Raw genomic sequence first — 15,733 nt, forward strand, 5'->3', positions numbered from 1 at the left:
GTATGCACACACACACACACACGATGATTAGGATATAAACCTTTGAATACCTCTAACAGTTTGAACTCACGACAGCAACTCCAGTAACTTTTTAGTTTCCTAAAGACACATTTTTGCACTTTATTTTTCACTTATTCAAAAGCACCATGCAAAACCACAGTTCTCTTTCCACGTCCCGACACCCTTTTATATGCTTCCTGTGCCGGTGGGCTGGGTCAGAGCAACACATCCCAACCCCGGGGTCATCCTTCATTTCTCCACCACTTTGGTATGCTTCTGTCGCTTCTCACACCTGCTGCTCAGGGTTGGAAATCTCACGGACCTGACTAGGAAGTACATAAGTAGCTCAACAAACAACAGAACTGAAATCACAGATGTGGACGTTGCCAATGAGATGCACAAAATAAGCTAGAGGCTTGAAGGAGGGTGTGCTGTGCTCATATTTGAAAGTAGACCTTCACCTGACCTTTTGTCGTGGAGAAAAAATCATTTTAAGGAAGCAATTTTTGTACCCTTTTCAGACATTTCCACATTATGTCGTGATATTCTTAAGCATAGCGTTTAGTGCCTATTCAGTGATGTAGCGGAGGAAAATGTGAGTCCAGTTGATCGTAAGGCAAACAATCGCTAATTAGCTCATTCACTGGGATAACTTAAACAATACGACACTACATCCCTGTGTTTTTCCTATTTCTGATTTCAGAAATGTCGAGAAAAGAGCAAAAGAGAGTGATTTGCTCATGAAAAAATGGTCGACAGTTTCACTTATTTCCAGTAAAGGCGAGAAACTGTGGAGTCTAAAAGGTTATCAGAAATGTCAAACGCATTAGGACAAGAGGAAATGACCAACTGATAACAGCTATAAAGCTTTAAAGTTATTTTTTCACTCTATTGAAATGATTTAATTTACAATACGCTTTATTGATGCATTTACTCCTACTGTATTTTTGACTTGCCTGATAACCTTTTAGTACCTTTTGTCAGCTACAGGCTTCCATAGCAATCACATGGATGTGGCAACGCTTGAAAAAATCTTAACAACCCGTACAATAAGCCCAAATCGTCTCGTTTTATCTATTTACCATAAACGGTGTGTAACACAAAAAACTTGGCATTTCCTGCAGCGTGAAAACATCGTAAGAAGAGAAAAAAATCTTAAGTGGTGTCTCCCATTTAAATCTTAATACCTCACCTTAGTCTTTACTTGATTTGTCATCGGAACAAGGAATCCAACATATTTACCCCCCCCCCCCCCCCGCCCCTCGTGTACAGTAAAAACTGATCCAATATAAATATTCTAACATCATTGTTTGTTTTTTTACAGTACAACCGCAGTCCACAGATTTAGCACACTGTCGCTATATTTACACTGTACACAGACAATTTAGCAAAATGTATACAATCTATCTTTTTGTAAGCAGTGTTTGAATTGTCACTTAATGCCTTTTCGTTCATTTGGGTCCCCTCAAGAACACAAAACAACCCCGGAAAAGTCATGCGTTTAGTGGCACCTTACTGTCAATATTCCATTTGTGCTGTTTCTTGTTTTTGTGAGCTGGAAGAACCACAGGAAATGTTAAAGGAAAAAATACTCAAGTTCCTCGTTCGGTTCCTCCGGTAGAAAGGGGAGACGTGTTAAACAAGCGTATTACAGGCACCACAGGTCAACGATGGCAGTGAATACGACATAAGCTCTACAGTATGTCTTCCAGTCGGTCTTCTCCCAAGTATGCATGCTTCATCGTATTTGAGCCCAACAACAAAGCAATGCATGGATATTGCTTTAAGTGAACAGCTGTATCTGAACAGTGGCTGCGTGGCCTCGCTGTGAGAGAAGCTGTAACTGTAATAGTACAAGTGGAACTTCCAGGTTTTGTCAAAGCACCCCTGACTTGATTTCTTTAATGTTAGCTCTCCGAATGAGAACTGCAATTAAATGGCTACAAGTTAAATAAACGTGATGATATGCGGTCCAGTCAAATGCATCAACTGTACGCTCGAGGTGACAGTGGAATGTCTGTCTGTCCTTTGTGTGTGCTTGGATCTGCTCGCAGAGGATGGGAATGCAAAAGAACAGATAAACACCAACAAAACACTGACACAAATTGAAAAACGTAACATTTTAAATGTGCCTGTAAGCTGTCGAGAAACATCTCCTGCTTCAGCATAAACTGAATCAGAAGGTTCAAATTAAGGGAATGTATCCAGCCTCCCTCGTTCAACCGTACGTGGAGCCTCCGAGGGAATCTTAGAACGCTGTCTCGTTCCTGTTTTCTTGTCTCAACTTCACACAGTCACATATTACCAGCTGAACTTCTGTTTGGCCCCTACTTCTGCAGTCGAGGTCTTCATTCCAACAACTTTCCCTCACACGCGTAAGTTTGGTTCAGCTCAGCTCTGTTTGGTTCAGTGCAGGCAGCCAGTGGGACTTCTTTTATGTACAACAACCAGAGAGGGCGCAATCACACTCGGAAAAGTGCCTGTGTGTGTGTGTGTGTGTGTGTGTGTGTGCGTGTGTGCGTGTGCCTGTGTGTGTGTGTGTGAGTGTGTGTGTGTGTGTTTGGGTGTACACACTGATCCACAGGGCTGCTGCCCACCTGGTTTTGCCTTCTTACCAGGCAGGAATAGAGTACAGTATATCTGACAGGTGTATCTCTGTGCTGCAGGTGGCCAGTGTTAGGAAACGATGGCTGGACACCACCGCACCACCGTCAGGTTATCTGCGCTCACTGCCCGCTTCTTGGATTGTTTCCTCAAGTCCTTGTACACGTCATCACACAACCGTGAGATGGCCTGAAAGACAGAACACATCAGAGATGAGATGAAGGTGGTGAACCATACCTTTGGTTTATTGTGAGTTACTAGTGGAGATCATTGTCAGTGTGTATACAACATGAGAGACAACAATCTCAACCAAACAGGAAATATGTCCAACAATAAAGCGTACCAGTGTCTGGAATTGAGATAATCAAGCTTTAAAATCCCAGCTATTTGGCTGAATGGCCACCTGCTGATTTATTTTGTTTTGTTTTGTCTTTGATTAATGGCTTAAAATAATAATCTTGAGGATTTTCATTTAAAAATAGTGATAATAAATATATACAAAGGTGAGAAGAAGGCCAATCTTGGAACCCCTTGGCTACCTGACTGATGGCAGATCAGTTTCTGGGGATAAAGCTAATGAAAAGCCAAATCATGGTCAGACAGCAGCCTGTGTGTAACTTTAAAGTGTTCAGATGGTTTTCGCTGGTATTTCAAACACATCCATCAATATATGTATCCTCGAATAGAGTATAATTATTATTTTTCTATTTGTGTGCAGCTCCCTGCCTCCCATTTTTATGTATTCTGTATAATGTTTATTTATGTTGTGTTGTCTTTTAATTGTGTGAATGTTCTTTTTGTTTCACTGTTGCTCTATTATGACTCCCCTGTCAAAACTGGAAGTAAAGTCTCAGCATTAATAACATGATCTGAGGGGAAACTACAGTTTGAAATGAACACATTAAATACACAAAAGAACAAACATTTTTTACTTATGTTCATTTATAACTTAAAACCAAACGTATAAAGATTTGTGATTCAAAACTGAAGTAGAAATATGCTGTAAATCAAGGCACATCTCCACCGAGCTTCAACCGGACTAATCAGCCACAGAGAACCCCTGTGTCGGTATGCGGGGGCCTTAAATCAGGCACTGTGGTACTTCTTTAGTGCATTACTCCATCAACACAAGTATAAAGCAAATAAATACGCCTCTTTCACAGCAGACAATTTGACTTGTCACAGCTGGAAAAGCACTAGTGATAACAACGTTAACAAATGGCTCCAATCCATAACAGTGAGACACCATGGAAAGCACGTGGGCCCCAGAACACGCAGCAGACAACGAGATGGAATGTAGTCAATATTAATGTTATTAATGACACCTGTACTGCTCCTGCTAACATGCTGAAATGAGGCATTTGCCAGCATTAACATCGTCACTGCTGTTTCAAATGCTTACTGCAGTAAGGTGGAGGGAGGGGGAGAGGGAGAGGGAGGAGGAGAGGGAGAGGGAGAGGGAGAGGGAGAGGGAGAGGGAGGGACATATGTTGAGGCAGTGCAGCTAATTACACAACATCACAGTCTTACACCTTGTCCTTCATCCAGCAGATGATCTACAGTCTGTGCTTTGTGTGCACGTGTGAGCTGAGGCTCTTAATACTAATATAAAAAAAATATACTAATACTAATCAGCCGGACGGCCTCAGTTCATTGCATTCCACATCCTCAGGACACAATAAAGTGGGTTCAGATCTTAAGATTTCTTTTGTATGACCTGTAAGATCATTCCAGTGTCGTTGTATGTGTACTACTCGCCTCTAGTTTCTGGGCCTTCTCCCTGCTGAGGGGTTCCAGAGGCAAGTTGAGGTTGTTAGCCTCAGCCATCGAGCGCAGGTCAAAGTAATACTTGGCGTAAACGCTGGACGGCACGTTGATGTTGAACTGCAGCAGCTCCAGAAACTGACGCTCCAGTTCGTTCCTTTTGACAGACAGACAGACAGAGAGAGAGAGAGAGAGAGAGAGAGGGAGAGAGAGAGAGAGATAGGATGTGTGAGCTGACAAGCTAAAAATAATCACATGATTAGCTCGGAACCAGACCCAGTTGGGATTAAAATAAACTTAGATCTTTGAAATTGAATTGATCGTCTACAAAGAGAGAGGGGGTGTGTGTGCTCATGAGACCATCCTGGCAAATCCATCACCTCACACAGACGCTGGGTGTTATTTTCACATGTGCAATACACTTCCACCAAGTAAATCCTCAATACACCCACCAAGCCTAAGCCTTTCCTCATACTGAAAAGGAGTGATATGCGAGCAAAAGGGCTCTGAGCATTATGGGAAAAAAGAATATTAATCCCACATCCTAAAAATGCTATTGTCATGCATTGCCTCACGCTGCACCGCTCTGTGATCTCTTCTGCAGAGCCCTGACAGATGCTTTCATCTGTTTATCTTCAGTCAAGGCCCATTCATTTTGCATTGTAACCTGCATAAGAAGCACTATCCATCTCCTCTTCCTAGCCTTTGTTTCCCGCCCACGCACATTTACAGGCATGCAGCAACAGACCGGCTAAATTTAGACTCCACTGTAGACAAACTCTGCCTAATAATGCGGCTTCCTATTTATCTCACCGTGGCACTCGTTCAGCTATTCTCATCTATTGTGTTTGGTGGTTCTCAGCTCCTCGCAATTCTTCCCAGAGTCCCCTGCAGTTATTTCACAGTCATGCTTGTGTCCGTTGCGGGGTGGACAGTGAAATTGGGCAGGCTACGTTACCAAGCACAGATTTAAAAAGACTAAAATGGATCTTCTGAGGAAATCTCCGGTCGAGTCACCCTGCGGTAAATCGCCATATGGGAGCACAGCAGAGTCACATGCCGGGCTCCTCTCATTGGAAAGAGTCCCACACAGGTGGATTACAGTCATTACTCCGTAAAATATGAGCCCGAGGACAAGAATATACAGCTGCTGGTGCTGAGGGGTGTGAATGCAGCCGAGGTCAGAGGTTGCAGCAGTGGCAACACGTTTACAGCATCGTGTTCCCTCTAAGAATAATCTAGCCAAGATTTTTATGGATGTAAGACGGATGTGGTATACAGGACAGAGTGGTGGGTCCTCATGCTCAAGATGCTTATTCCTCGTCTTACACACAGCAATTTAATTTAACTCTTAACACTTTTTGGACCAAGGCTGACCCCACAAACACCACAGACGCTCTTTTGTGTATCCAGCCACTCACATGTCCTCCACAGTGATATCCTTGAGAATTTGGCAGTAGTCGACGTTCCAGACCGCCTGGTCGTCCCACACCTTCGATGCCAGGAGGATGGCTCCTAGCACGATACGCTTCCAGTTGGCAGGGGAAATGTCGATCTCAGCGTAGGTCAGGAGCCTCTCCAAATACACCTTGGACAAAGAGAGATGTCACATGTCAATATTGCTGAATATTGATCCTTTTCTTTCGCATCTTTGAACATAAACAATGATGCACAGAACTGAGATCCCTGCAGATTCTGCCTTTACTTCCATATGATGAACACATTATAACAACATAGCAGAAGCTTGTATTATCCATTTTCTATGTAATCAGCATGTCCACATGTTCTTCTGTGTTTAATTAGCCTCTGCTGTCCCCGTCTACATTTCTGCAGTTAGTTTGCTGCTTTACTGTTCTGCAGTCTCCTGCCTACTCCTCCTCCAGGTAAAAACCACAAAAACAAGTGGTCAGAAGCTGATGAAATCCAACTTCCCAGGAGCTCGCTTATTAAATTATCCATGTGGATTGAAATACTCCATCTCCGTCTCTCAGCCAGTATTCCCACAGTCTACAGATCACAACGCACACTGAGCCTGCGGGCACCTCTTCCTTACAAGTTGAAATACTTCAACAGAAGCTGATTCCTCTGATCATCATTTTGTTAGAAAGTCGTTGTCAAGCATGAAAGCTGCAGTGATCTGCTGCACGGAGACGACTAAATGTCTTGTTGCTAATGGAAGCTGCAGTATTCCTTACAGATTTCTCATGAAAGCTGTCTCACACTACTTATACCCAGATAATATAATGCATGTCTTACCGTATGCAGTAAAGTATTAAACAGCCTCTCAATTTGTACTGGTTTTCCTTTTTTAACTTAAATTTATATTTACTCTTAGTTTTAGTATAGATTTGGTACTTTTATTAAGTAACATTAATACATATTTAAAATCAGTATACTACAGTTAACTTCATTTGTTTGTTTTTGTAGCACTTTAGGTATTAGAGCATATTGATTAAGTTTGTAACAGATAAGATCTCATACAACGATAAATCTGATTCTTGTAACAGTAATTCTCCCCCGGCTGACTAGGAGTTTTATTTTTCATCACCGTTACAGTGGCTTAAAGCTTTGAAATCTGTCATCTCAGACGACAAGTCTGACAAAAAACATGCCCTGCACAGATGCTGCTATTTCTTTATGCCAGCTGCTGTGTATTCAACTTATTATAATTCTGTCTGCATCTGAACTGTGGCACAACTGTCAGTATTATGTGACTTAAGCAGAATCCGAAAACTGTTGTAAGGAAAACGGCCATGTTAGATGATGTTATTACAGTCTAATTATTGGACATAAAAGATCCTTCTTGGTTTAGACAAATAGAGAAACTGAGAAAAGACCGTGTTTATTTGTGTATTTTTGCAGTGTGACTTGCCCACCAGCACAGCTCAGGTGGCTAATTGGACAAGTCATGCTGGGTCGGGCTTTGCGCCTGCAGGCAGTGCTAGCCTATTTCTGTTGTGACCCAGAGTCTGCCAACAGACACCACATATACACTCATCTGGCAGTGGGCAGCAAACATTGAAGAAAGCCTGCATGAAATGAGAGCCAGGCCACATGCTGAGTGATATGAATGCGACAGCACAGAGAGAAAACTATACAAAGAAGCACAACAAAGAATCCAGAGGCGGGTTGAAACACAGTTGATTGAATTTTCTGATTCTTGGGCCGATGTCACAGATGCGATTTGGGAGAAGACAGATAAACTGTAAACTGAGCTCTGACTGAAACAGAGAATGTCCTAACTGGACTAAATGTTGTAATAACTTCTTCATCTTCGTAATAACATCTTCATATTTAAGTGACTTTAGCATGTTTTGTGTTCTCTCTTGTGTTTAAAAAGTAATCCCGCTCTGAGGGTCACACACATCTTGGACAACAGAAGACGTGCTGATTTTCTGCGTCTCTGTCGTCTCCATCCCCTGGAGAAGCCTCCCCTTTCTTATCTTATATGATGTGACGACTGAAAAAGGGAAGGATCTGGGCAGATGGGCAGGGAGGGAGACAGTTCATCTCCAACTGGCTGGTAAAAGTTTGGGAAACTATAAAACAGCAAAAGTAAATTCACCTTAATCTGTATTAATCTATGTGTGGATATGCATGAAAGCTATAATATGACTTTTCCACATTAAAATGTAAAAATCAACAACTAGACTTATGCTGTGTATTTTGTTGCATTGTGTATTTACTACTTGATTATCCCAAATGCTTCCAACAATGTTCAAAACCAGAAAAATCTGAAATATGACTCGAGGTAACAGTCCACTACCGATGCTTTTGGTGGCCTGTAAATGGCGCTCTATCCCCTTTGTGCATGCATCAGGGTTGTGGTTGTTTGCCAGAAGCTGCCACAAATTTACCTTTTATTCGGTGTTATGTCACATTTTTATGATACACTTTAGATCATGGTGGTTTTAGTCATCGGACGTCTGGATCTTAGTTATCAAAGAAACAAGCTTAGCAAACGCTACCGGCAGCTCGGCTCGCAGACCATTTCGCAGACAAGCCGAACAGCGTCTGAGAAACAGTGATTTTTAACATGTAACTCATATATTCAGTGTTTTTACTGGTTTTAATGACCTGGTCCATTTGTTTTTGCAGAGGAGGAGACTTCTGTGGAATATTTGGCTCCTGAACCATGGTTAAAAATAAAGACTAATTACCATACTAAAGAAATTCTAATGTTTGATGATAAGAGAAAGCACAGAAAGTGTCAGGGGAGGAGAGAAAGAGAAAGATATGAGATAAAAGGGGAGTAAAGCGGTTTTTAATATAGACGACAAGTACAGGGTGTCACAAGTCATTGGGAGAGAACTCTCTCTACAGTAAAGCACCAATTATATCCTTGCTACGGGCACAGAGGTCCTTCACACCACAGTAATTGTGAAAGGAAATTGCCCATATCAAACCGATCTTGTCAAAATCCTTGTGTTACCTTCTGATTATCTGGTCTCTCCTGTGAGGATTAGTTAACCTTTTAACATTTTTTTGGGGACACAGACTCCGTAGGGATATAGCAAGCATTTCATAGGATTCAGGAGAAAGAAATAAGGTCCAAAAACATATGATAGAAAATAGTCTAAGGAAGGCCATAAAAAGAAGATAGCACATGCCATGAGGGAGGGGAAAAAAGAGAATCCAGAAGCAACACTCCCTCCTGGTGTCAGCACTGAAATACACACACACACTTACACTTACCAGTGTGACAATGGCACACTCCGCGGTGAGCTGTGCAGCGCTGAACAGCGTCCTGACGAAGCGGTAGATCTGCTTCTGCTCAGGGTCATGTTTGTCGTAGTCAGGAGGAATTTCAGACTTCTAGTGCAGAAGATGAGAAACATAATGAAAATGGCACATTCACTCAGTTTACAACAAATGGAAACACAAGCTTTAAGTGGAGACTGTTGCTTACAAATTCATTTTTAATAGAGCGCTTGTAGTTTTTGAAAAAAGAAGCATCGAACAAAGTGGTTATGTAAATTTCTGTACTGAAACCCGACAATTGTTAAGCAAAAAAACCCCACTGAAAATACATTTGAATGATCCAGATGGCTCCTGAGATTACAAAACAGATTTTCTCCCAATTAGATCCGTGTGTTTATTTGCTGTTCCTCAGCGTTTGGTTCGTCCCGCTGATGAGTCCTTACATCTCCACAGTGTTCACATAATGGAAATGTATGTTCGGTTCAGGCCTTACCGTGAGCGGGTGCAGTTTCTCATCGAAAATGTCTATCAACATTCTTCCGTCGACATCTCTGGAATAACAAACAGATAGGAGGAACGTCAGAGTATGACAGAAATAAAAAACAGATGGCATGAGACTCATTTCATCTAAAATATGACATCAGATTGCCCGTTCAATAAGCCATTTAAGGTCATTTATCTGCACTTCACACAGCTGCACTTCCTACCAGTTATAGGGAACAGAGGCAGAGGATGTCTCTACAATGTTACAAGACCCTCTTTTATTGCAGAAGAATGCCCAGTTCACTCAGGCTTCATATGGAGTAAGCCATAAGACAGAATGTCACAATATTACCCAAAGAGTTTGACATTTCATCATGAGCTCTGGGAGCTAAAAGAGGACATTTCTTTTGCTAAGGTTTATCTTAAGCTTTTGTCTCATATAAACTTCGGTCAATGTCTGACAAATCAGATCAAGACATTGTCTTAAGTTGCCATTTCTCAGACCTCATGTAGCACACAACAGGAGATTGTCCGTGCCGGACGCGTTCTCACTTACTTGGGACACTTTGTTTTGTTTGGGTGAGGTGTGGTGGTGCCTGGGTAGAGCGTGCGGGAGGCAGGAATTGACGCGGGTTACACTGCGGTAACAGAACCAGTTCGTAATTTGGTCATGAACAACCTGATGAGTCTCTTGCTGTTCCTTGAGTTTTTCTGACAATGTCCCCGTTTGTGCTTCCCCGACAGAGGTTTCTGAATCTTGTCGTCTCTCTAGTTTGACATTTTCATCGGCGTCCTAGTGTAAATCACCCTTAATCACGCTCGCATGTTTGCTTTCTTCTGCATGATAAACGTCAATAACACGCCCACTCGCTCGCTATGAATTCACAAGAAGGTTCTGCTCTACATATGGGCTCAATCGGACGTTACATGGACTTTGTACTAGGGGAGCGGACAAGGTAAATCTGTTTTAATCCGGCCCAACTGATTCAGACAGTTGCCTGCTCCGGTCTAGAATATTTCAGGTTTGAAGAGCATGTGTGAAAGGGACTTTAGTCTGCTAGCCTCTGATGAATGAATGCAAGAATCATCATAATCATAAATGAATGAAAACACTTCATACCTGTTCTTTATGTGGTAGTATATCGCAAGGGCGACACTGTAAAGACAAAAAAGAAGCAAAGAAGGACATCACTATTCATTTTCAAACCAAAACTACAACACGAGTTCAATGAGCCAAAACACTTCAGAGATTGAACATTAAATCAAAAAGATTTTTCTTAAAAACAGGTATATAGTTACCATTTGATGGTGTATTTGAGGTTGGGCTGACTGACAGTGCTGTCGTCAAGGAATATAGTGGAACATGAGCTGTACTTCCGTCTCACTGGGCCACTGGGATGATGCTAGAGTTCACATACGTACATACAAACCAACGCACATGCATGTCAGTTTCTATTTCAGTCATCCTCTGCCGACTGGCATGGAAAGTAGGGCACCTGTAAACCCACAAACTAATTCTGTGAGTCCTCTGTCGGCGCCTGACATGGTTGCATGCGGGAATGGCATTTATGGTGGAGTGCATCTTCAGAGATGCCCCGAACTTTCATTTACTGATGAAATGTCTTTTAATTGGCTCATTCTGTTCTTCAGAATCTGTCATCTGTTCCTGACACATACTGAACCAGAGCTTTAGTACATCAATTGGGGTATTTAATGTTTTAGTCACAATCAAAACATTGTTTAGTCTTTTTTAAATAACAGATCCATCCCTGAAATTGCTAAACATGGGGCTGCAGGAGTGATGGACAAAGATGAACTACACCATAATGTGATGAAATTGTGGCTAAAGGTCTGATATTTAAAGCTGCAGTTGGTAACTTGTAAAAATAAGATGTTGTCACATTTGCGGAGACTGTCACTATATCCTGAGGGCACTACGTGGGACAGACAATCAGAGAAATAAATATGACGCTGCCTCCTCCTCGTGCTGCTAATGGCCTCTGCAAGATTCCACTGCGCCCAAAGGAAAACAACCAATCAGAGCTCAGAAGCTGAGGGGTGTCAATAACCTCTTGCGAACTCCGATCAAGCATTCAAACTATGCAGCCCTGATGAATTAGGAATCTAGATTCTGCGCTGTTTCGGCAAAACATAATCTTGATTCATCTTTGATCTGCTGTCATTAGCAGCACTAAGATTATCTGTCTTGTACTAACGTCAGGATGTTCAGCAAATATGACAAAATCGTACTTTTGTAAAAGTTACCCCCTTCTGCTAAAACTACATCTTTCAGCTCATTACACAAGCACACGTCTATTACTACAAGTGGGATCTTTGTGGTTTGAATGAAGAAGGAACGATGATCAAAGGGGTTTTTCTAAAGGTCATTTTTAGGACTTTACCTTGTTCTCCGAAATGTGTGTGAACTTGCAAAAAATACAAGACATTCAAATCACCATTTGCACCATTTAAATATTCACAATTGTGTCAAACTACCAAATATTTGACAATAGAATGATGGGAATCCACTTTACGGACTTTGTGTATGACACACTACTGCCCTTCTTAATGCATCATACATAATAGCAGTTATTATACTTACATGGTTGATGTAAAGGCTCTTCCGCTTTTCTCGGACTGGAAAGGGAAAAAAGGGGAGAACCGATGTTAGCGGCGTCAAGCAGCAACACACACTTCAGGCTCAGTATGAGTGTAGTACACAACCCTCACAGACAGGGAGCAGCATTTATCCAGGGTTATAAGTTCCCTTTCATGATATTTTGAGAAAATATTGAATGAGCTTTTTTTTTCTTAATGTCCACACTACATTAAACAAAGCTGGGATGTTTTAGCAAACTGCCTTTTTAATATGAAAAGAAAACATTTCAAAGCCTGTAATTGGATTTTCTCTACCGCTACATTGGACATTGTGTTCTAATTGTGTGGGAACGAGTGTGAGCTAATCATTGAATCCATTCATCATTTTGGCCCGCATGAGTCTAAATGAAATTAAGCATAGTGACTGTTTTATTCAAGAGGAGATGGTCACTGAGCTACACTGTTTTCATTTCTTTCTGTTCATACAAATGCTAATACTGTTTTATAGAGCTCACTTCACTTAGTGCATGGCATCACACACGCACACACACACACACACACAAAGCTGCGTGTCAGCACTCATGAGGTTGTTTCTATTTGTGCATCTGTATGTTTGCGCTGATGTAGAAGAACACACAGTTGGGAAAAGATCGCCAGCAAAGCAAACTGGAGCAGATGCAGAGAGATCACACAAAGAGTGACGTTGCGAGCTGTCTGGCGCCTCTCATCCAAACACTCTCACCTTTAAGACACACACACACACACACACACACACACACACACACACACACACACACACACACACACACACACACACACACACACACACACACACACACACACACACACACACACACACACACACACACACACACACACACACACACACACACACACACACACACACACACACACACACACACACACACACACACACACACACACACACACACACACACACACACACACACACACACACACACACACACACACACTAACCCACACCCACACCCTCTGGGCAGTCGTGCTTTCTAGCAAGAAGCGTACAACATAATTAGGGCTGCATTTTTCGGGAATCAATTATAAATTGGTTTCTGAAACAAAGATATATGAAAGAAAATATTTTTTTCTGCACACCAACTCTGGGGCGGCAGTAGCTCAGTCCATAGGGGACTCTGCTGGGAACCGTAGGGTCGAACCGAACCCCCAACTGCTCGGGGCACTGATCCATTTGGCAGCCCCTTCGCTTTGACATCTCTCCATTAATTGCATGTCTATAGGTCCTGTTTAAAAAAATTGAATTTCCCCTTGCAGGATTAATAAAGGAACTCTTCTTCTTCTTCTTCTTTACATTTAATAAAATTGCACAACTTCCATTTGTTAATATTCTATAAAATGTGCTATGATGCTCATGTCATCACAGTTCCAAACGTTTATTTCATTCACTCCTCCGCTGTAAAAAAGATGTCAGAAAGGTCCCATACTATGATCATTTTCATACATTTTAAGAATCTCCTGGGACATGCTTTAAGTTGTAACATCACAACTGTACAGAAGTCATTTAAAGGCACAGTTTCTGAATACAGGCTGTGTGCATTTCTCTGTGGGTTGATAATTTCACAGTAGCACCTTGATCTGCTTTATCACCTGCAATTACTCAAAATAGACATAGAAATCTCACATTTTATGATAGGGGACCTTTAAGTGCTGCTGGTGAAGGAAATAAACAGTTGAGATGTGTTATTTCAGTTATCAAAACACATTTTTTGGAGGCCCATTCACACTGGTGTATCCTATAGACCCGACATGGGCACAAACACAAACATATAGAATGATCGGCAGCTCAGCAGTGAAAGAACATCACCCGCCAACAGAAAACGATAAAGAGCGAGTACAAGAATACAATAAAGCCCGATACCACATGAAAAGTCAAGCCCAAACACACAATAAGCATAGTGCTACCCGCCTACAGAGACACATAGATGCTTACCTCTCTTGTTGGGCACAGGAACTGAAAAAACACAAAGTCCAAGTTGTCTCTGTGTCTTGTATTGGTATTTATGTACAATATGTTGAGAAAACAGGCCAGCAGATGTTCATACAAGAGCTTAATAGGGCTAATAAAAGAGCATGAGCACCAGATAGCAGATCAATATCCAACCATCAGGCTACAAACTCTCCAGCGTTTTTCTCAAGAGTGTACAAATTGAACAATATCAAGCCTCTAATAATCAAAGTGAAGAGATTATGTCCACACTGAATCTCAGAAACGAACTTTTGAGTTGATTAAAATGCATTTCTATCACTCTGAAGGGTCCCGACTGCTACAGGATCAGCCTCTCAGCCTGATCGAGATGATCAAAACACCCCAGTGTGCCTAAAAATATCTGAGGCAAAGGCAGCTGGTATACAATTTCCACAGGAGCCTGCCTGGAGCATTATGGCGGATAAAAGGACGTTGATCAACAGTATTTTTGTAAAGCTCCACATCTGACATCCGTGCATCAATGGAACAGCTTGCTTTCTCACAAAGCCGGCTGCATATGCCGTCGTTTGATTTGCATGGTTTCGAAACATTGAGATACTTTGGAAATTCTCTGGTTGCGTTCTTGCTTAATCTGCTTAATCTGCAATCTGCTACCTACAGTACGGCAAAGCTGCTCTTTGAGTGACTTTTCCCAATAGGGTTTGTGACGATCAATGACGATTGACAAAACATTCAGTCGTGAATGGTCAAATGGGCCCTGAGGGAGGCGGGGGAGAGGTGATGTAAATGTAGGTGAGAAAACATTATAAAATACACAGTAAAGATCGTTGATCCTCTAAAACGTGTGTCTAATTCATTCCACATTACTGTAGGTTTCATGATTTACACTTGAAAGCTGTGTGGAATCCAATATTCAAGCATGTATGACGTGCTTACTCATTTTGTAACGGACTAGTGTTCAAGTTAAAGTCTTCAGAGAGAATACATAGCATGGTCTTACAACCACAAGAGGGCAAAGAATGAAATCAACCAGAAGCAAATGTTTCCAAACAGCTGTGGACGACACTATCAGAGAGAATAACTAGGGATGCACCGATTTATCGACCGATATTTGACTTGTGTCAGTGTCAACCTGCTGTGTTGCATCCATTTTGTGTCTGTTACATGTCGTTTGGGGCGGCAGTAGCTCAGTCCATAGGTGACTCGGCTGGGAACCCATAAATGGTGTGTGGCCCATAAATGGAGCGTGGACTGGTGGCTGGAGAGGTGCCAGTTCATCTCCTGGGCACTGCCGAGGTGCTGTTGAGCGAGGCACCTAAGCCCCAACTGCTCGGTGCACTGGAAGCCCCCTCGCTCTGACATCTCTCCATTAAATGCATGTATATAGGTCCTGTTTGTGCATGTGTGTGTATTTCGGGCCTGTGTGTAAATCAAATTAATAAAGTAATTCTTCGTCTAAAAGGTAAATTGTTTTCATGTGAAAGAAGGTTATATTAAAGGTTGTTTTTAGGATTTAATTAGTTCTCCAAGATTTTTTTGTTTTTGGGGGGTGGGGGTAAATAACAACAAAAACAGAATAAACAACAAAAATACCTC

At 41.9% G+C, this 15,733-nt stretch overlaps 1 protein-coding gene across 9 annotated transcripts in view; it reads right to left on the reverse strand.

The window, feature by feature from the left end:
- Window positions 1–1,346: 1,346 nt before the first annotated feature.
- The window catches only part of LOC310963112 (cyclin-Y), a 35,309-nt gene continuing 20,922 nt past the window's right edge, over window positions 1,347–15,733 (reverse strand). For 2 of the 9 annotated variants that reach the window (XM_083935786.1, XM_083935784.1), the window contains exons 2-9: window positions 12,158–12,189; window positions 10,852–10,955; window positions 10,673–10,708; window positions 9,563–9,620; window positions 9,064–9,183; window positions 5,790–5,956; window positions 4,363–4,525; window positions 1,347–2,793 (exon numbers count right to left, since the gene is read on the reverse strand). In XM_083935786.1, the coding sequence (XP_083791912.1) occupies window positions 2,677–2,793; window positions 4,363–4,525; window positions 5,790–5,956; window positions 9,064–9,183; window positions 9,563–9,620; window positions 10,673–10,708; window positions 10,852–10,955; window positions 12,158–12,189 (797 nt within the window). In that variant the 3' untranslated portion in view covers window positions 1,347–2,676. Of the gene's footprint in view, window positions 2,794–4,362; window positions 4,526–5,789; window positions 5,957–9,063; window positions 9,184–9,562; window positions 9,621–10,672; window positions 10,709–10,851; window positions 10,956–11,954; window positions 11,979–12,131; window positions 12,190–14,140; window positions 14,162–15,733 lie in introns of all 9 variants that reach the window. The other 7 variants (XM_083935783.1, XM_083935781.1, XM_083935782.1 and 4 more) reach the window with 7 other exon arrangements.

The sequence above is a fragment of the Echiichthys vipera genome, assembly GCF_963691815.1.
Source record: "Echiichthys vipera genome assembly, chromosome: 21".
Taxonomy (NCBI): Eukaryota; Metazoa; Chordata; class Actinopteri; order Perciformes; family Trachinidae; genus Echiichthys; species Echiichthys vipera.